General features: G+C 53.4%; 7 protein-coding genes across 7 annotated transcripts; 2 read left to right on the top strand and 5 right to left on the bottom strand.

The window, feature by feature from the left end:
- Positions 1 to 451: 451 nt before the first annotated feature.
- On the top strand, positions 452 to 1,834 carry J4E85_010936 (uncharacterized protein; the record flags this gene model as incomplete). The annotated part of the gene is made up of 1 exon (XM_051475139.1): positions 452 to 1,834. One exon carries the CDS (start codon positions 452 to 454, stop codon positions 1,832 to 1,834), a length of 1,383 nt encoding a protein of 460 aa, XP_051321003.1.
- Positions 1,835 to 2,541: 707 nt separating this feature from the next.
- Positions 2,542 to 3,587, bottom strand: J4E85_010935 (uncharacterized protein; the record flags this gene model as incomplete). Its single annotated transcript, XM_051475138.1, has 2 exons — positions 2,542 to 3,446; positions 3,503 to 3,587. The coding sequence occupies 2 exons, from the start codon at positions 3,585 to 3,587 to the stop codon at positions 2,542 to 2,544; spliced, it is 990 nt and encodes a 329-aa protein (XP_051321002.1).
- A 597-nt stretch (positions 3,588 to 4,184) lies between these two features.
- J4E85_010934 (uncharacterized protein) lies at positions 4,185 to 6,254 on the bottom strand (the record flags this gene model as incomplete). Its single annotated transcript, XM_051475137.1, has 3 exons — positions 4,185 to 4,227; positions 4,279 to 4,546; positions 4,595 to 6,254. The coding sequence occupies 3 exons, from the start codon at positions 6,252 to 6,254 to the stop codon at positions 4,185 to 4,187; spliced, it is 1,971 nt and encodes a 656-aa protein (XP_051321001.1).
- A 971-nt stretch (positions 6,255 to 7,225) lies between these two features.
- On the bottom strand, positions 7,226 to 8,257 carry J4E85_010933 (uncharacterized protein; the record flags this gene model as incomplete). The annotated part of the gene is made up of 2 exons (XM_051475136.1): positions 7,226 to 7,870; positions 7,925 to 8,257. 2 exons carry the CDS (start codon positions 8,255 to 8,257, stop codon positions 7,226 to 7,228), a joined length of 978 nt encoding a protein of 325 aa, XP_051321000.1.
- Positions 8,258 to 8,588: 331 nt separating this feature from the next.
- On the bottom strand, positions 8,589 to 13,003 carry J4E85_010932 (uncharacterized protein; the record flags this gene model as incomplete). Its single annotated transcript, XM_051475135.1, has 4 exons — positions 8,589 to 8,839; positions 8,894 to 11,357; positions 11,918 to 12,600; positions 12,652 to 13,003. 4 exons carry the CDS (start codon positions 13,001 to 13,003, stop codon positions 8,589 to 8,591), a joined length of 3,750 nt encoding a protein of 1,249 aa, XP_051320999.1.
- Positions 13,004 to 13,737: 734 nt separating this feature from the next.
- On the top strand, positions 13,738 to 15,265 carry J4E85_010931 (uncharacterized protein; the record flags this gene model as incomplete). The annotated part of the gene is made up of 2 exons (XM_051475134.1): positions 13,738 to 13,858; positions 13,956 to 15,265. 2 exons carry the CDS (start codon positions 13,738 to 13,740, stop codon positions 15,263 to 15,265), a joined length of 1,431 nt encoding a protein of 476 aa, XP_051320998.1.
- A 406-nt stretch (positions 15,266 to 15,671) lies between these two features.
- Positions 15,672 to 17,539, bottom strand: J4E85_010930 (uncharacterized protein; the record flags this gene model as incomplete). Its single annotated transcript, XM_051475133.1, has 3 exons — positions 15,672 to 16,451; positions 16,506 to 17,309; positions 17,378 to 17,539. The coding sequence occupies 3 exons, from the start codon at positions 17,537 to 17,539 to the stop codon at positions 15,672 to 15,674; spliced, it is 1,746 nt and encodes a 581-aa protein (XP_051320997.1).
- Between the last annotated feature and the right edge of the window lie 3,654 nt (positions 17,540 to 21,193).

Below are 21,193 nucleotides of genomic sequence, written 5' to 3'. Positions count from 1 at the left end.
ATTGAGCCTTTACCGAGCCAGTCAGGCGCTGCTGCGCAAAAAGTGAAGGAGACCTGAAACACAACTTTTCGACCCCAACCCCCGAACCTCCGCAGAACGACACCAGATCCCGGCCAGAACACCAGTTCCTTGAGAGGCTGGGCCAATAGCCGGCCGCCGCCACAGTATGCGACGCCAAATCGGGTAACTGAAGTATCCACCACCACCACCTGCACCGCAGAAGATGGAGGAAAAGGTGCGGTATTTATCTACCTTCATGCTCACAGACTTGCTAACCAGCCTCCTCAATTGCTTAGATAACGACGCCGAGCCTTTCTCCCACAGAGCTCACCTTGTGGCTGTCAAAATCAATTTCTATTCGTCTCTCTTACACCACACACTACTTCCTGATTATCTTCAAGCATCTCAGCGACTACTTTCTCACTTCTTTCAAACCTACATATTCATCAACATGTCCAACAATATGGACTTCGACTTCAGCATGTTCTGCAACGACGACTTCCTCAAGGACATCCCTCTGCCGTCCGTCGAGACCTCTGGCGACGACGTCGCTCTCAACTTCGACTACGGCTTCAACGCTGGAGAGTTTGCCGGCGACATGTCGTTTGGACTTCCTGGCGGTGACCTCCTGAGTCACGCCAGGCATCTACAAGGTGCTGAGTTGGCGTCCTCTACTCTCCCCAAGGCCATTGAGACCCTCCCGGCCTCCACTTTGCCTGCCGTTCCAGGGCCTATCGAGGCAATGTGGACGCCTCTCATGAACCCAGCTCCGCCGGTAACCCCGGCCAAGAAGACCAAGGCCCCCGCCAAACCTCGTGCGACCAAGCCCAAGGCTCCTCCCAAGCCCAAGGTTGTCAAGGTGAAAGCTCCGCCCAAGCCCAGAGCTCCCAAGCCTCCCAAGGAGAAGGCCGCCAAGGTCACCAAGCCCAAGAAGCCTGCGAAGGCTCACAAGCGCACCGTCTCTGCACCCTCCGGACCCATTCGTTGCGTCGGAGAGCTTTACCACCTCCCCTGGTCTCAGCTCTCCCAAGAAGAGAAAGGCCGTCTTCTACTTCCTCTCCTCCAGGGCATTGACCCCAGCACCGGTATCAAGATCGGCGAGCCCGGCACTCTACTTCCCCCACCTGACTTCGAGATGATCGGCGAAGACCTCTTCGGCACTGGCGACAGCGGCGCCAAGCTCATGGGCACCTCTACCTCTTCCCCAGAAACACAGCGCAACAGCCTCACCATCACACCTTCAAGCCCCACTGCATTCCTCAGCAGCCCGGCTACCGCTATCACCACCCGCGACTCCGACGCCGAGGACGCCGCCAAGTACCGCGCTCTCATGGCAGCTCAGAAGGCGCAGATGTCTACCACCAGTTCTCCTATGTCCAACTCCGATATCAACAACATCGACATCGACATCAACAACACTGTTCAGTCATTGGGCAACGACGCCGTCAACATGAACTACTGCCTCAACAAGGACACCTCTTTCGCCTCCGACTTCCAGCTCGACCTCCCCGATTTCCAGCTTGACTTGTCAGAGTTCGAGTTCAATCTCGGCGATATGTCTCATCCCGCCTATCAAGGTCTCAACTCCGGTCGCGGTCTCGGCGGTCCTTGTGGTAACGGCGTCATCGACGACCCGGCTCCGGCTCCAGCTCCTGCGGTTCAGCCTGTTTCTCCTGTCAACAACATCACCGATCTCTCGGACGCTGCCGCCATGCTGAATGCCCGTCGCGGTATCGGTCAGACTCCCACTCCCGCCAGCGACTACGGACGTCTCCGTCAGATGGAGGCTCTCAAGCGCAATGCTGAGCTTCAGGCTGCTGGTCGTCGTCGCTAGATGCTTTGCGCACTCGGCGTTGGATAGTGTCGTGTCATGCGTCTGCTTTTCTTTCTTTTGTTGCCTTGATGGCGTGGTTGCGAGGAGCTTACTGGCTTGGACGGACTGGCGCATTGGCTGCTGGGTTGTTATGAACCCTGGTGGTGTCTACTACTGAGTATGAGATGGACATGAAGATGCATGGAGATGGATATGGTTACGGAACGCTCTCATCGCATCACCGCTGAGCATCGGATGAGCTTGATGAGAAACATTGACAGAAGAATATACCCACAAAACCCATCGTCTCTTCCCTTCTACACTGCCTGACCGTGATATCTGCCCTGCTATATCTTCGTCTTCGCTTCTACACCTCTTCTTGCATGTCAGCACATCCACCTCTTGACTCATGCCCTTCAGCCAGCACATTCAAAGCTTCGACTTACTTTCTCTATGCTTCTCAAACATCTCATAACAGCCTTCCTCCCACTTTCTCATCAATTTTCCACATATCAGGTCTCCAGGCGGTACAACCTGCCCCGCATACACGCCAGCAAGTCCAGTTTTACGGTCAATCCACCAGATGAGATTGGGATAGCCACCCCAGAGCATCGTCCCTGTTTTCTTGCCGTCAGGCGCATCGCCCATCATGACCAAGCCGCCGAGGGCGTAGTCTTTGGCTACGTGTTTGGGTGTACCACCCATTGCGTTGTTTGCCTGTGTTATCATTAGCCGAACCGCCCTGGGTGAATAGAGTAGGAGGAAAGACTTGCCGCGTCATCCTGTACAACAGCATTTAACATCGCCCGACTCCCGTCACCCAACTGCGGCTTGAAAAACGTCTCTAAACTCTCCTTGCTCAACACCTTGCCCTCGCCTCCCTCGTCACAATCCAACACCCCCTTCAACACCTTAATATACTCCTTCGCGCAAGTAAAACTGCCCTGCCCACCCATACAACCCGTCACCTCCCCACCCTTATCATCCACAAAAGGCATCTTCCCCTCATGAACACTCAACTTCCCATCTTCACCCCTCCCCGACATCTCCGCCATCCTCTCCTGCAGATCCGGGCGCGTGGAGGGGAAGAACGTAACGTCGGTGATGCCAAGTGGGCCCCAAAGATTCTTCTTCATGTACTCTTCTAGCGTGAGACCGGAGATACGTTCGACTAGTAAACCGGCGTAATCAACCCCAGGCCCATACGCCCAGCTCTCGCCCGGCTCAAACACAAGCGGCGCATCGAAGCGCCCCACGACCGTTGGCGAGGCATTCATTTTCTTCCCGTGATATTTCAGCCACGCCAGCGTTTTCGGATGCATACCTTCGTACGTCAGGCCGCTCGAGTGCGTAAGTAGTAGACGAAGCGTAATAGGCTTTGTGTGCTTTTCCTCAATAGGGACTCCGGCGTCTGTGAAACCAGTGAGGACGTTCAGGGATTTCAGTTCTGGGATGTGGGTGTATACGGATTCGTTTAGGGTGATGTGGCCGCGTTCTACGAGTTGCATGGCGCAGAGGGCGGTCATGAGTTTGGTGCAGGATGCGACCCACATCATCGTGTTGAGATTCATGGGTTTGGCTGAGCTGGGGTTCGTGGAAGTGCTTCCGAAGGCTTTGGAGTATGTGAAGGTGCCTAGTGTTTGTTAGTATTGGAGGTTGGATATCGTAATGGGGAGTCGTGTTGCGTACCATCACGGCTTGTGGCCGCTAGAGCACACCCGGGGATTTCCTGCGCTGCAATGGCGTCGTTGATGATGGTTTCGAAATCGGCCATGGTTGTGGTAAAGACTTGAGTAGTTTCATGCAATAATGGACGTGGTGACTTGCTCCAAGCTGTATGGCTATGATTATGTATGTACACGTTGCGCAGGGACCGCAGACTACAAGATCGAGATTGGTGTCAAGATGACAGAAATGGTCCTAGAAATGTCGTTAGTTTCTAGGCTGCAGCGACTGTCACGGACTACAACTCACGGAGAAAGCGGTAACGTATACAGAGTAAGGGTTGCACGAAAACTGCCTGGTGTTTGTTGTCGTGATTCGTCCGTGGCGGGCCAGGATGGGCTGCCGAGGTACACGATGCGGGGCTTCGATTCTTCAACCGCTAGTCGCGACGTCGACTAAGCCGGGAAATCCACGAATTATGAGACAATGAAGAAAGAAAGCACAGAGTGATTGTAAATTCTCCAGTTTCTACTTCAATGGCGCTTTTCAATAACAGAGGCGCAAGCCACGGAGACGCTGTTCACGACAACACCTCCCCCTCCTGCGACACCGCATACAGTTCAGGACAACCAATTCGCCTCAAAATGACTGCTCCATAATCCCCAATCTGGATTTGTACCAATGCGAGCCTAACAACACGTTTCCGTCACCACATCTCGAACTCGCCGATGCCGGAATCCCAATCATCCCTAGAGCAAAAGTCAGCACCACATTGTAGTCGTCAGCAGCTGTCCACATACTCATTGATAATCTGAACATTGTCCGAAGTCTTGAAAGCCCACAACATCATCATGAGGTCATCAGGTAGTCCGTGAAGCTCGGCATCTTGTTGGTAGCTATCCTCATTCCGTATGACCGCAGCCATGCCTCTCATTTGTGTCGCTACGTCTTCAGGCTCGGGTTCAGGAGGGACGAAGTGGGTTGTCCATGGGCCAGGATCAAACTGCTCGACAGCGTCAGCAAGGGTGCGATAGTCGAGGACGGTAAGGTTCTGCATTGGTATTATGTCTAGGCACTGTTAGTGACGTATTGGAGAGCTGCTGTTATGGTACTTACTACCAAGGTTGCAGTCCAGCAGATGTCCTTCATCTTCTCCGCAATCTACACATGGAAGCTGTTCAAGGCCTTTCATATAGCTGCCCCACGGCTCGGGGATGGTCTCTACAGGCTTCTCCGTTACGCCTGCAGCTTTGGTACCCGATGGGCGTGAGTCTGATATGCTGGGCGACCGGAGGTCACTGATTGACTGCCGTTGTTTCGCCTGAGAAGCATAAGTCTGCCCGTTGTTTGTCGTGTCGCACGCTCTAGCGGCTGCGACTGGCTCTTCCATCCTTGCACCTTCGGTATAATGCGCTGGGGAGCTTGTTGGCAACGGTATCGGGCTAGACCGGCTATCGAATGACACCCGATGCGGTGCATTTGAGGGGGTCTTTGGGGTGGCATTGTGGGGCGCGTGCGGACTTGTTGATACACCGGCGATACTATCATCATCGTCGAAAGCAAATGGCGTTGTTGGAGCTGCAACCTGCCCGTGTCCTGTGTTGGCGGAGGACCCTGTATTACGACCATCCGCTTGAATATCGTCTCTCTGCTTCGGTATCCTGTGCCCATTATATGTATCATCGAAACGTTTGTCTTGTCTTCCGTCCGTCGGAGATCGGATTGGGATGTTCGAAGGATTGGAGGCTCCTGATATCGAGGTGGTATTCTTCGGCAAAGGGCCTGCAGCACTATTGGACTGGACTTGCTGTTGCGGGGGAGCTGCGTAAGGAGGGTATGGTACAGCGGGTACGCGAGCGGACGGGTGAACCCAGTTATGTTGCGAGACTCCATTGCTCGGATTTGATGTTGCCTGTCTCGGTGACGGCTGTAATCCCCATTGTAACGCGGCTCGCGGTATCGTAGGCACATTCCCGCTGGCGGACGGACCAGGTTGTGCGGACGTCAACGGCTGCGTTGCGAAGCTTTGGGAAGGGATCTGCCCTTGGTTTGTCGCTTTGGCAGGAGGAAGTGAAACCTTGGTCTTCTCTAACGATGGAGACGTGGACGAAGACTGGCCTGTAGGCGCTGTAGAAGCACTGGGTCTTTGTTTGGCGGACTTGGCCTTGGCTGCAGGCTTCGGTCGCGCTGCTTGTGATAGCTTCGCGCTGCGTGCCCTGGTGACTCTGCCAACGGGGGACTTCGGTGCCGCTGGTTCTGCGTGCTGAGCTTGCGATGAAGTCGAGTGTACGGGCCCTGGTGTCACTGGAGATGAGATGGGCCGGTCTGGTAGCTGAATCGCGGGATCGATCGGAGTAGGTCGTTGGGCTCTGTATTTCGCTTCCCAGTACTGCTTGAGTCGTGGGTTGGTGCTGATTGGGTAGAGCGGCACTTGCCCCCTGGACGACATGGGCAGATGAAGCATCGAGCGCAGTTCGTAGATCGTTTGGAGATGATGACGCGCCGTACCCGACATCGCCATCTTGAAGCTTGTATCGTTTGCGCCCCTCACCCATCTTAAATTGATCTCGTCGAACCTGTCGTCGCTGGAGTCGGCAGCTTGGAGAACATCCTCGGGTGTTGTGAAGCCGCGGGCCATTGCGCGCCGGTCATCGTCGATAGTTTGGAACCTCCAATACCCGCCTTCCAAATGTGATGGGTCGATTGTCCGCACAAAGTGATCAAATTCGCCGTTGGCACCCGTCGCAATGCCGCGGTAGGCTGAGTGGTAGGCCATGGGGACTGTCGAGTGCGTGGCTTTCGATTGAAGCGGCGTGAAAGTCGGCGTAAAAGCGAATGAGGGTAAGTCGTCGCCGTTGAGATCAGACTGGTTGGTGTTGCATCAAGCGAGGGCAGGTGGAAGTCCGCTGTGGGAGTAGTCGGGGAAGTAAACACTGGAACGGCGCAGAAGATTGGAAGGCACGCGTAGGCACCCAACATGCAAATTTGAAAGAGCTGAAAATCTCGAGCTTAGAGGACCATGGTTTGACAGAAATATCAAAATGATTAAGAGACAGTTGCAAGCAAAGGATGAGCCATTCGCCGCATGTTTACCTCTCATATCGCACTGCACGTGCGAGGCAGCTGCCTGAGGAGGGGGCAATTCGAGCCCACCGCTCCATGCATCCTCAGTACCTACAAGAAGAGCCGCGTAATGAACCTAACATCAGCTCATAGGAGGCCTCGTCTGTGCATCGATCGCGACGCGCTATCAGTCAGTCAATAACACGGTGCGAAAGCTGTCGCGACAGCATTATAGACATCAGCCAGGACGTCCAAATACGAAAGTGCCGCATCGCATACTTCGCATCACAGTCTGACTCTAGTTTTGGACCGAAAAATGAATTGAGGGATGCGCAGGAAGAAGGACGGGTATAGGAGATGAGATGAGACAAGACGAAGACGCGATGTTCCTCGGTGATGGTGTCAGCCGATGACGTCATCGGCTCCACAATCGCCATCACCCTTGCTGTTCAGCAGGCAGTCCAAATCAGGCAAGTTCTGAAAACCGTAGATTGCGGGTGCCTGGAGAATTACCACGCGCTGTCCGAACTTCTCCCCGCCGTCTCCTACTCAGCCGCCTCCCACCTTATGCAAGCAAGGCCCTAGAGTTCCGCCTACGTTGGTGTTAATTCACCTACTTCGCATCTTCTTATTCAAATGTAGGCTGCAGACCTGTTCATCTTCTCCTTGAACAACGCGCTCCATCTACAGCGTCAACCCCCCAAACCACTCCAAAATAATCCTCGTCGCCTCCGCCGCCTCACACGTCAAAACGCCCTCGTCATCCCCTGTATCGCCATTCGCAAACGAACTAGGCCAGTCATGCCCCAAATTCTCATACTTGTAATGCACAACCAAGTCGTCCCAGCTATACCTCGTCACCTTCTTCCCATTGTCTCCCTCACAGAGATATGATGTTTTGTTCGCGTTAACGTCAAGGCCGTCTCTCTCGACCCAATCCCTCACCCACGTAGGAACGTCAGTTGAGTTCGCGTTGCCACGTGTGTTGATGCCGCCGGCGTATGGTATTGTCGTGTCCTCCAGGCCGTGGAATTCCATGATGGGGACTTGGCGGCTGGGGTTGCAAGGTAAGGGCTGCTGGTCGGCATCGAGGTAGAAAGCGCCGGATACAGGCGCAAAAGCGGCGATTCGCGAGCTCGCTTCGGCGTCGCAGGCTAGCACGCCGCCGGTGAAGCCTCCGCCGTTGGATTTCCCGGTTGCGTAGATGCGGGTGGGGTCGATGCAGTAGGTTGATTGGAGGTGGTCGAGGAGTTCGAGCGTGAACTTGACGTCGGAGATGGAGGGTGGCGAGTCGGGATCGCCTTGGTATTGCTGCGTGCCCTTTGCGTTCTGGGCATGTATTAGCATACTTCTATCATTTATTTAGAGATGGGGAGATGGTACCGGTACGCCTTCGGGATACGCGACGATTCCTTCGAAGCCGTAGCTGGCGTTTGAGAATTGACTGAGGGCTTCTTGGTACTTTGCATTCTTGCCACGGCCGTGGAAGGAGAGAATGAGTGGGACGGGATTGTTGTTGTCGTAGGAGGGCGGGATGTGTAGACGGTATTTGCGAGGGGAAACACCGCTTTCACTCTCCAATGTCAGATCGACGGACTTGTCGAGCTCGACGCCTTTGGGTAATGACTTTCCACATCCGCAGTCGGGTGCGGTGTTTGGACTTGAAGCTGCGGTTGCGGCAAAGAGCACCGCTAGCATTGACGACGATGCCTTCATTTTGGTAGTTCGGGTTGGATTCAGAAGTCTTGATCGTGGCTGCATGCAGTTATATATCTCCGAGGTGGTTCAGGCGTGCAGCAACGTCACATGCGACCTTATCTTTTTGTGGCTAGATTGCTGTAGCATGATATCTAGCGTGATGCTAATGTACGGCCCGCCGTGCTAGTCTGTATGCCTCATGAAAGGTGTCGATCGTAAGCCTCAGCCGTCCTACAACCCACTTTGCTATTAATAACTATATTTTCTATCTTTCACAAGCCACCTAATGACTATAAGTCGTAGCAGCTATGCCGAGCTCCAACGGACCCATAAACGCCGACTTCATCCCTCAGTCCAGGCCCTCGACGACGGCTTCTACCATAGCCTCGCGATACTTCTTCTTCATCCCATCATCAAAGCCATCATACTCCTCTTCAGAAAACGTATTGTGCCCACCCTCCATATATTCCTCAGCGACTCGTTGCTCAAGAGTACGTCCATCATCACCGTTCACGTCCAGGCGGTCGATGCTTATTTGTTCGACGTGCGCAGCGACTTGAATAGATTCGGTCGGATCGGGTAGATTGCTGTCTTGAGAACCTGCTGATACGTTAGTGATGCTACTCAGTTGGCTCATGCAGCAACATGGCTTACCCGTAATACCCTGACCATACTGCGCTAGGAACGCGTCTTGATCGATGTCTTCGTCAGCGACGTAACCGGCAAGCTGCTCATTTTCGGCTTCGTGGGCGCTGATGCGCGCAAGCATCGTTTTTGCAAATGCAGGTAGCTCATCATACTCCCGCGCCTCTTCCTCTCCGATCGCTGTGGAATCCTGACCATCATCAGGATGGCAGCCGTCAGCTTTCGCGCTATCGTTCGGGTCTCCTCGCTCATGTGATATGCGCTTGCTAGAAGGCGGTGACGTATCACCTGTGTCGTGCGAGCCTGGGGTATTACGAGGCGTGCCGATATGTTCTTTGCTACCGTCAGAATCATCTTCCTCGTCGGTTTTCTCTTCCTCGTCGCTGTCCGACCCATCGTCAATGTCGAACATTTTGCGATGCGCCTCTTCGAGCTTTTCGTCCAGCGCCTCAAGTTCCTTCTTGAACTCCGCCAGCCGCGCATTCGACGCCGCACGAGTCGCCTCATCCATGACGATCTCACCCTCGCCCGTGAGTAGGGGAACCGTGAGAGGCACCCACGCGGCATGTCCCTCCAAGTACTGCCAGAAGTCCGGCCAGAGCTTACGCAAAGCCAGCTCAACTGCTGAGTGGCAGCCCTTGAGGAAGTCTGGATCGAAGTACTCCTTAGGCAGCATGCTCTTGGTCAGGCCGTGGTCTTCGCGTAGCGCAAACTGTAGTAAGCGTCTGTCGTGAACTAAGCGACTGGAAGCTGTGGAGGAGTAGAAATGTTCCTTTCCACACTTCTTCTTCCAATACGCAAGTTCTTCGTGCAGGCTATCACGCTCGACAACTGCCACGTGCCAGTAATGCATCTCAAAGTCTTTGTACCATGCTCGGTAGTTGTCGATCCTGCGTTCGCACTTGGCACGTGTATCGAGCGCCTCAAGCTTGAACATATCAACATCTTTCAGGAGTTCGTACTTCTCGGCTATGAGTTTCCTGTTCTCTGTTTGGAGTGGGTGAATCTGAGTGAGGATCAAGCGATGCATTTCGAAAGCATGTGGGCTACTGGTGGTGTGTGTAGCGCTGACCAAGGCATGACAGTTCTGGATTTGGTCTTCGAGAAGCTTCTCTTGTGCTTCCAGTGACTGTACTTTGCGTTCAAGCTCAGCTACCTTGGCTAAGCGATCTTGCTCCTCGGTCTGGTGTGTGAAGAGATCCTTGTCACACTGGTCCAATTTGGCTTGAATGTGTCGACGTGTCTCTTGTTCCTGCTGAAGCTCAGCGCGAAGTTGTTCTGCCTGCGTGTAATACTCCGCTATGGCCTCTGCCACCATGCCGTTAACAGTGGCTCGTGGAACGCAGTCTGTGGTGTTGGAGACAGCGCCCTGGCTCGCCTTGGCAGCTGCAGCAGCGATGACTTTCTGCAGATCTGAAGCGTATATATTGCTCTTCGTCAAGTTATCGTTCAGGTGGGAGACTTGATCGACCGCATCTGTGCGTTCGGCCTGCAGCGTCTCAAGCTTCCTCAAATACGATGTCAGTCGATCTGCATTCGACTGGTTGATATCGAGCAGATTCTGCACATCCGTCTTGAGGTTCTTGTTCTCTTTGCCCAATGCTGCGTTCTTCTTACGCAAGGCTTGATGCGTCTTGATGGCGTGCTGGGTATGCTTGGCTAGGTCGCCTTTGGCCATCGCTGCGTCCAGTGTAGTCTCCAAGCCAGCGATGACAGCGTCCTTCTCCTGCAAGATCTGGAGCCAGTTCGCGTGGTTGTTACGAGTCTCCGCTTGGGCGATAAGGGCTGCACGCTTGACATTCTCCTCGGCATCTTCCCAGAGTTTGCTTCTCTCCGCAAAATGGTCGGAAAGCTTTCGATAAGTAGTGCTTTGCTTCACCAAGTCGGCTTTGCAATTACAGGTAAGTGAATTGCGCCCTTTAACGTCGTGGTTCTCGTTTATAGCGGAGGCTGAATCGAGAGCTGACTTCAGCCGTGCTAGCTCATCATCCTTCTTGGTAACGAAGTCGGATAAGCCGTGAACTTTGGCTTCCAAACCACTATTATTCTTGCGAAGAATAGCGATAGTACTCGCCTGCTCGTTGCATGTCGGCTCCAGTTCGGCGATCCGACGAGACCAATCGTCTATGGCCTTACGATCCGCTTGGCGCTTTCCACGTAGAGTATCGAGGGTGCTCCTGTCTCGCCCCTGTTCAAATAGAAGTTCGTTGATCTCGCGATCTTGAGCGGCGATGATAGCCTCCTTGTGGTTACATGTAGCAGCCAATGCATCTGCCTTCGTGATCAGAGCGTCGACGCGTTCTCTAGTAAGCGCGTGCGCTGCGGCGATGTCATCATATTGCTTAGTTGTCGGTCGCCCTTCTAGCTGAACAATATGAGCTTGACATGTAGCGAGTCCGCGTGCGAGTGCCTCGTTCTTCTGTTGAAGCTGCTGTATCTGACGGGACGCTTGCGAAATCGAGCTTCGTTCATCCTGACATGGATCAGTATGAGTTACTTATGGTGATCAAGACCCGACGGATGGAGACTTACAGGATGGAAAGCGTGGGCTTGCATAAAGATCTTAGTCGCAATAGAATGTAAAGAAGGCGAAGTGGTAGCCAATGGCTTACACTCGCTCAAGCTGCATGATTGAGTGGCGCGCATATTGCTGGTAATCGGCTGTGTTTGTGGTTCCTGGTTTAGAAAGCTCTTTGATAGCCCGAGCATGTTGGCGGAGGTGTGCACTGGTGGCTCCGGTCTTTGCCAAAGAGTTGAGCCCAGCGCTTGGGTGGTGGGAGCAGAACGCAGCAGTCGTAGTGTAAGTGATGTATTGGAGCAGAGCATCGCCAAGAGATCACATGCAGCGTTTGGTTGCGAAAAAGGCACGGGGCCACGAGCACTCCCTTCACTATGGTGGACCGTGCCCGAATGCCTCTCGTATCATATCCAGTGAATTCGTATGTATATATGAAGAACACGGTAAGGCGATGTAAGACGGGGTATCGAATCGGAGCAAAGCGCGCCTCAGTCAGTTCTCCAGCCCACGAACACCTCGTCAGTTCTGAACCGCTGCGTACATGTCGTGTCGTTCAGCTCTGTCTTTACTCCAGTTCCGTACTCTAATAGACCCGCATGAGCAATCATGATGCCGTTGTCAATGCAAAACATCTCGTCTGTTGCGAACACATTGCCACCCCTGTCTCTTGCCATCATGCCCATCATTTGCTGTAAACGCATATTCGAGCCCACGCCACCTACTACTAGCACTTGTTGTGAACCAACATGTGCCATGGCTCGCTCGGTGATCTCAACAAGCATAGCGAAGATGGTCTCCTGTAGTGAGAAGCACATGTCTGCTCTTGTGACCAGCTGTCCATCTTCAGTCTTTAATCTCTTCTCGTCGGGTAATGACTCGTCTAGTCCGCGCGCGAGGAGATCGGCTGCAGCCAATATTCCCGAAAAGCTCGCATCCATGCCTTTGACGCCATATGGTAGATCGACGAGGTTTCTGCCATCCTTTGCCAGTTGCTCAACATTGTATCCGGGAAATGGATCGTTGGGTATCATAAGTGTGCGGGCGAATCGATCGATGCAGTTTCCTATAGCAATATCCAGGGTCTCTCCGAAGATGCGATACCGTTGGGCGGAGTAAGCAATGACTTGTGTGTTGCCACCAGATACGTATAGGACCACGGGGTTATCGGCGCGGGTTATTGAGCGACCCATTTCGATGTCTGTAATATCTTAGCTAGGTTCCTGATATATAGATTTCTTGGGACGCGTACGACCAACGCAGTGGTTCACGCCCACCATGGGCTTCCCCCACAGTAGACTAATCGTCCTGGCTGCAAGCGCGACGCTTTGTAACGGTGCGCCCATACCTGGGCCCTTGGTATAGCATATGCAATCGATATCTTCAATTTTGACTCCCGCTTGGCGCACAGCCTGCTTGATTAGCCTCACAACCCATGCTCGGTGATGTATTGCGGTGTCCTTGGGCAAGAAGCCTTCGCCGGGCGGGGAAACATAGGTATGCCGCAGGTTCGCGAGAATGATCGGTGGCTTGTTAGGACCAGGGTGGAAGATGACACCGACGCCTATCTTGTTGGCGCTTCCTTCCAGTCCTATGGCGATCATTGTGGCGGTCGTCGCGGTTCGGCGTTGATGTTTGACGCGTCGAGGCGGGGTGACGTTGGAAAAAGCTATCGATAAGGAATGACATGCATGAAGCCAGCGCTGGGCAACCACCAATGGCCAACAGCGGTGCAAATCAAGTCGCGTGTTATGAATCTTCGCGAAATCGCGATGCAACCCGGAATTGGCAGAACTCAGTGCTGTAATGCTCTTAGAAATTAAGCTATGTGCATTTGCTACTGTGGAAGAGCTTCTATGTCCGTAAAGGAACCCGGGCAGTGCGAGTGCAAGTAGAAGCAGACCTTTTTCAACACGTTTGCTGATCATACAACTCTTGCGAAACTCACGATCGTCCTGTCAGATGATGGCGATGCTGCACGCTGCACGTATGCAGCAAGCAAGCCGATATAAAAACCCACGAAAAGACGTCACAGCGCCCGCGAGTCAGGTGCTGCAGGGTCTGTGAACCACCACAACAAAGTCTACTAATTCTGTCGCATATCTTCACAATCAATTCTTCATATCCCAAATCTATCCAGCTTTTCTATCCTCGCTCCAATCCCATCCCTCTTTGATCATATAACCAACAGCAAGAGTTGCAAATTCTTCCACACCCCAGCCACCAAATCCTCCACCGCTCGGACCAAGCAGCCTCGGTACGCCGAACCGCTAAAGAATATCCACCAAATATCCAACCCTCCACAACAATCCCACGCCACACCGGACCGTTGCGCTGTATGGCAGACTTCGACGGCGCCAGCCAGACCTTTCTGGCCTGGCTGAAGGCTTCTGGAGCGGAAATCAGTCCAAAGGTCAAGCTGCAAGATCTGAGGAACCAGGATGCTGGGCGAGGCGTGAGTAAGTAGCTACTCCACCTATGCGTGCTGCCAGACCTACCTCGACTGCCACCACCCTCCATTGTACATTTGGCAGATCCATACTAACATAAGTCAAGTCGCGACTGAACCCATCGCCGAGCACGAACTCCTCTTCCGCATACCCCGCGCCTCCATCCTGAGCGTCGAAAACAGCATCCTCAGCCGCGAAATCCCCGCTTCGACATTCGCCCTCCTCGGCCCCTGGCTCTCTCTCATCCTCGTAATGCTCTACGAATACCACAATGGCTCCGCATCAAACTGGGCTCCTTATTTCGCCGTCCTGCCCACCGAGTTCAACACCCTGATGTTCTGGTCCGAGGACGAACTAGCCGAGCTACAAGCCAGCGCCGTGGTAACCAAGATAGGGAAGGAGGGCGCCGACGAAGCCTTCACAGAGCAATTGCTACCTGTGATAGAAGAGTTTGCGGAGATAGTGTTTAGTGGGGATGAGAGGGCGAAAGATAAGGCGAAGGAGATGCGCAGCCCTGAGAATTTGGAGTTGATGCATAAGATGGGTAGTTTGATTATGGCGTATGCGTTTGATGTTGAGCCTGCGACACCCAGCAAAGAGGTAGACGAGGAAGGTTTTGCTGAGGAAGAAGAAGACGCGGCGCTGCCAAAAGGCATGGTTCCACTGGCTGACATGCTGAACGCCGATGCCGACAGATGCAATGCGCGACTCTTCTACGAGAAAGACTGCCTGGAGATGAAAGCGCTAAAACCCATCCCGGTAGGCGAGGAGATCTTCAACGACTACGGTTCCCTTCCCCGAAGCGATCTACTGAGAAGATACGGCTACGTAACCGATAACTACGCGCAGTACGACGTCGTGGAGATTCCTGCCGAGCTCGTCACGGAGATCCTTGTCCGCGACGGCATCTGGCATCAAGACAGGATGGAATACCTCGACGAGCAAGAGGTGATAGACTCCGGCTACGACATCGCAGCCAGCAACCCATTCACTCTCCAGGAAAGTCTCTCCCCCGAGGTCGTCATTCTAGTAGAAAGCATGCTCCTCCCATCCGAAGAATACGAGCGTCTTAGCAGCAAAGGCAGACTACCCAAACCAGAAAGGATCACCAGCAAAGGCGCGGAAGCGCTGCAGAAGATTGTTCAGGCACGCATTGCGCAGTATGCTACATCGCTAGAGGATGACTTGAAGACGTTTGGCCAGGTCCCACCTGTCGACGCTGCATCGCCGAAGCAGCGGAGACTTGCGATGGCAAAGGCTGTGCGTATCGGCGAGAAGCAGCTCCTGGCTCAGACAAAAGATGCGCTGGTGGAGAGGATTGCAAGAGATGGCGGCGCGGCGGCGAAGCGGCAAAGGGCTGTTGATGAAGAGGGGGATGTAGAGATGGGTGGTATGGGGAAGAAGCACAGAGCTTGATCAACTCCAGACTGTATCCATCAGCACCTGCTGTGGTCGTGTTGCGACTTGCACCAAGAAAAAGAGCCCGATTATCAGAACGATATTCCAGATGTAAAAGATGATTTGGTAAGTTTCTGCATTTTTTTGTCGCCAAGTGAAGTGCTTGCGGCACTCACGGCGTTGGTATGTATGTGTATCCAAGTATCGACTTGCTGACTTATGTTCCATCTAGGTCGCTGCCCTTCCACCCACCCACCAACCGACCAACCGGCCACCCATCCTCCCTCCCTCAAATCTATAGGGCTAGTGTACATAGCTTTGGTAGATGTTTGAAGCCAGAGCCCGCCGAACGAATAGAAAACAAAGGGTATAATTTGTCGACAAGAAAAGCGCTGAACGAAGAAGACTGAACAAATTGTGGGTATCATCTTCCCGCTGGTCCTGCGCCTGTCGCGCTTGTTGGTGTAGGAGGAAGAAGATGGCCGGACGCAGATCGATTATGGTTCTCAATCGACCGGCGATTGGGATTTGCGGGTGGTTGCTGCGCCGCTGCCTTCTCGCCTTGACGCTCAATCATGATGCGGTATCTGATGTGCAGGTTGTCAGTCCAGTCAACGGGATAAGTCTCCTCATCCTCGCTGCTGTCACCAGAGAAACGCCAGCGGTCTGCCAAGCGATCATCGACCCGCTCGGTCTTCTGACGCTTCACGCCTCGTCGGTCGATCATCATGCGCCCGCCTCGACCGATTCTACGACGGAACCGAGACTGATCGTGGAACGGAACATCATCTGGAGGAGTGGCGAAACGTATACGCGTGCTTCTCCGTGGATCTGTCTGCTTACTCGACGGCACCACTGCTGTGGCATCAGCACCCTCTCCGTCAGATACGGATGCAGGAGGCGTGGGCAACTGACTCTCCGTGAAAACCGTACGGAAGTCTGACTTCGCAGCGGGTGGCTCCAGAGGGGGTGTAATGGGCCGCCATGTTGCGTCGACCCATCCCACATTCCACTTTTGGTGCTTGACTAGGTTGTCTTCGATGAAGCTATCAATGGCCTCGGTGCGCTTGGCTTGCTGCTCCTCGAGGTATACAATGTCACCGTCAACAAGGCGTCCGTCTGGACGTGTGTTCGTGGGCTTCATGCCAGGAAGCGTCTGGCGCTGTCTCTCGACATCGGCAGTTCTCTTAGGCTTGGGCGCAGGCTGTGGTGGGTTAGTCATCTGTGCAAATGCTCTGGTGAGTTTATTGCGACATACCTTCTGAGTGATGAGCAGCTCATCGTCATCACCCTTGATACTGAGTCGTCGCTTAAGCTCCTTGACAGCATGCCGTTGTTCGAAGATCAGCTTGTCCGTCGCGAGTTGTTCTCTTTGGATTGCCTCTCGCCGTTTGACTTGCGACATCAACAGACGAGCCTCCTCCAGTTCCTTCCTTAGCTTCTTCAGCTTCTCGGTCACTTGCGCGTCGCGACCACGCGTCTTGCGGACTTGCCGCACCTCACGTCGCCTGAAGCAAACATACGGATCAGCATCATCGGTCTCGAGGTTCGTCTCGAACTTCAATGAGGGCATAAGCGGGCGGTTGCCTTTCAGTAGCCGTTGGTTCTTCCAATGTGGGTAAATATCTCGTGCGAACCGACGCGCTGACTCGCTGATGGTCTCATCGAACTCGGCCTCGAGTTCCTCGTAAGAAAGAACAGGCGAGTTGTCGACGGCTGCATACGGTTGTTTTATCGCGGTGGTCTCTTCGAAGAAGTTGATCACCTCTTCAAACTCGTCTTCTGAGCAGTGGTTGGTTTTGCCCTTCTTTTGGTTGTAAGACTTGAGAAAGGCGACATCATCACTGGTCATGCAATACGGACAGCCAGATGTATCTTCGACGGTAGACGAAAATCGAATGCAAGTGGCGGGCTGCGTGAATCGTTTTGGATAGACATCTTCATACTGCAGTGTACTCGCGACAGCATCCGGAGTCGGGATGTAGAGCTGTGCGATCTTCCCACCAGTCGCTCCCTGCGCTGCTGCCTGGGCGGCGGATATGACAGCTTGTAAATGGTGCTCCTAAACATGATGTTAGTATGTGGTGGGTAAGGGAAAGGGAAAGCCGAAAGCGGCCTAGCGCGACTTACAATCTCCTCGCCCTTCTCAACACCGGTCTCAACCTTGGGAATATGGCGCGACGCATCGTCATCAGCAAGCTGCTCAACATCTTGTTCGCGCACGACAGGTAAATTCTGTTTTGTCGATAGCTTGCGCTGTCTGAAGCGTTGTCCGGTCGCGCGAGCCGTCATTGTTGTTTGTCGTTATGCACGTGACGACGGTTTGGGCTGCGTATGGGGCTTTGGTTGCAAATCTGGCGCCGGGGGCCAGCCAGCGAAGAGAGGAGTCACGCTCCCAGAAGCGCGATCCGACCACCAACGCGTCGCAATATTGTCGATATGGGTGTCAAAAGTGTCGCACGGACTTCCGCATGCGTTTTATCGCGTCGAAAGTGATGAAATGAGGTGTTGGGGTGCTGTTTGGCGATGGAAAAGGTTTAGGTGGGCGGCGATGTCGAGCGTGTTCAGCGGATGCGTTGGGGCGGCTTTTTTGGCAAGGAAGTTGCGCACGCAATGGACCAATCATAAGAGAGATCGCCGAGGATAGGTGGAACCTGCGCGATCGTCTTCTGCCCATCGTGCACACTTAGAGGTAGCTGCACATCTTCACCTTCATTGCCTCCGAAGCAGCAACTGCAGAAAGAAGTGCAGCATGCGTACGTGTTTGCATTTAATGTTACTGCGTTCCATGGTTCTGCGTGGAAGGGAGTCCGGATGGCGTTAGCTCGCCTTGGCATGACGCCTGCGGTGACTTCCAGCATCCACGCCATCACCATAACAACACCTGCACCAGCGGCATGCTCGTTCCAGCCAGCGCTTACAGACGTGGAACACTTCTCAACTGCGCACGTTGCACGGCCTGTACCTTGAAATGGACTGCTTTGAAGCCATTCCAACAGTCTTCAACATCCTCGGATACTGACGGACTACAACCATCGAAAAAGCACGCAATCTCATCAAGGCTTAAGTATGATGCCACTCTACGCGCAACTATCTTCAATGGTATGCATACAGTTTGGCTAGGTTCGCTAGGAAGTGACACCCAATGTGAGGCGTCTTCCACGCTGTACGACTGAGTCTACACCCACTGCGTATTCGCTGTTTATACTTATTTCCCTCACGCATCAGCCCTGCCAAGACGACGTGCGAATTACACGTATCCTGTTCTCCATTCTCAAAGCTGGCGACTTTGTTTCTTGGATTGGCCTGATGCTCAAGACATCACCATTCGTCTCGCCTTGCCTCTACTAATCAACCTTCACTGGGAGAGGGTTTCCCGTCATGTTGTATCCCGACTCATATTCCACACTCTTACGGCTCCACTCCTCGTCCAAATATACTTAACAAACTCTATACATCCAAGCGGGCCAATTCTCACGATATCCGTGACGCATCGGCGTTGTTGCAGTCTGTCTTCTCGCTCGGAACGCCTCGGAATGTTCGGAATGTGCTTCCATTAATAGGGCTTGGGGCCTACGTGCATCACAGCAACCGCGCCGCAACCGCGCCCCCAACAATACACGCTCAGCTCGCTATCACTCTGCTCCCATCCCCTCGACGTCTACCTGCAACTACACACCTGTCCACAAATCGAACGCTCGCGGAAAACACGGCATTTTCAGTCAGCCCATTAGAGTCGCTAGCTTGACATGGATCGGTTGCCGCAAGAACTCGTCGAGGAAATCACCAAACACCTGCCCACGGACGATCTCAAGAACGTTCTAACTGTCTCCACAAAGTTTCGTTATGCCGCGGAGAGATATTCTGGCGCTTTCACAGAGTTTACCCTAAATGAGCGTAACGCGGACAAGTTCCTTGGGCTTTACTCAGGACACCGGCTGCTTTACTTGCGGGAATTGCACTTTCGCCCCAACTTCCCTCCAATTTGGCCCCCCGACCCCTGGCCCTGGGAAGACGAGATGTGTCGCGAAAACGCCGATGCAATCAGAGCCAAAAATGAGTGCTTCACGCGTCAGGTCCATTCGCTGTTCACAACGCTCAGTACTGTTGAGGAGAATGCTGCACCCCAGCATGCCTCTGGTCGATATCGAATCCAGATACACGACCCCTCCAGGCTGATTCATGTGGAGATATACTGTCCTCACCAGGAATACATCAGTTGGCGCATTCGTCTGCTCAATGCGGAGCTTCCCCTGGTACATTCAGTTCGTTCGCTGGAGATTTGCAACGAATGCCCAGAAGACGCGAGTGTTTACCACGATAGTCACGGTTATCCTGCAAATTACAGAAAGTGTTTCGATGGTGGATTGTTCAAACTGGACTTGGGGGTCATGGTCGATCTGGTATCGAAGCTTCCAAACCTGGAGTATCTCGGCTGCAAGACAGGAGGGTTCGAATGGGCTCCTGCATTTTCAGGTAATGATGGTAGTGAAGACCCCAACAGACACTTCCAAAGCGATTGGGATGGCCCACGTCGTGATGCGAGGCACAATTTCGCACACGCTGTCATCTCTCACCAAACCCAGCTTCCGACCTCGCTTCAGCGGGCGAGCCTGGATTTCGTCAGCCCGCTGATACGCGCACTTGACACTATTCAAGACAGGCCTTTACCTAATCTAGTTGGTCCAGCTCTCCGCGACCCATTCAGCGCCAGCCTTCGTATCCTGACCAATAATCTGCGACAACTGCGCCTGTGGGCGATTGTTGATGAAAGCCTGTTCAGCATGGACGATAATTCACAGCCGCAATGGCCCAATCTGGAAATTCTGGAAGTCATGTTCCACCCTTCGCGGCCTGACGGATCATGGTACTTCGTCGGACCTCAAGGCCACGGCCGCGAGGCTGTCGGTTACGACATCACCGCTGCCTCGTACCCCCCTCTTGAAACGACCGAGCTCGACATTGATATGGAGGAGCTTGTAACCTCCGGGCATCTCTCCAACTTACCCAATGGCGCGCAAAATCAGTTTCGTATCACACCAGATGAAGCAAGACTGAGGCCGCTCCTAGCAGGATTTTCCAGTGCAGCAGCGCAAATGTGCTCTTTGAGGAGAGCTATCATCTAGACATCGCTGAATTGGTATCCGAAATATGACTACGCAGAGTCCCAAGGCTGGGACTCGGAATATCAAGGACCTGGGTCTAACTGGAGGTCTAACTGGGCTATACAATATTCCGATCAAGACAATGGTATCTGGGGGTCACCATCGCACTATCTCCCAAGTCAACAAAGAAACGACGATCCAACGATACGTTGCCTAGTGTGGATGGTGGCAGCATGGCGTCCAGATGCGGAGCTGCGCCGTCTTTTCCAGAACATTGGGCGAGAGAAGCACGGTAATGATCTGGTCGAGCACTGGGGGGAGGGGTACAGATCTTCCAACTACAGCAATCTTCGCAATTGGATGCTTGATGATCACCAGGGTGACCCAGGCCGCATTACTCCTTCGTTGTCGTAGGATTTGGACTACGAGAAAAGCATGCGAGCAGAATGAACGAATATTGCTGTTAGTGCCATGTAGATGCAGAGCTCACGTTCCAGATTCAAGATGTTTTGTTGTTCTTATCTCTGGTGACGTCGGTGACGCCGGTAAAGTGTGATTCCGTGTAAGATCGAGGCGGAGCTATCGACGAGCAGCCTTCGTGAGCGGCGTTTGCGATCCGCGACAATGCCGCAATTTGAGTAACACCATTATTGGCGACCTGGTCGCATTCGCGGTTGTTTCGCTGGAAATAAGCGACGTTTCGGTGTCCGATTCCAACAATGGTGGGGCTGAATTACCTCACCACCGTAAGCCTTGCAAGTCATTGGTAGCGCATAATCCTCTCGGCTCTGCTTAATCCGACACGACCAAAAGAGACCACTACTATCGTCCGGAAACTGGC

Source organism: Alternaria conjuncta, assembly GCF_024043145.1.
Source record: "Alternaria conjuncta strain BMP 0040 chromosome Unknown scaffold_28, whole genome shotgun sequence".
Taxonomy (NCBI): Eukaryota; Fungi; Ascomycota; class Dothideomycetes; order Pleosporales; family Pleosporaceae; genus Alternaria; species Alternaria conjuncta.
This window is presented reverse-complemented; position numbering and strand designations above follow the sequence as displayed.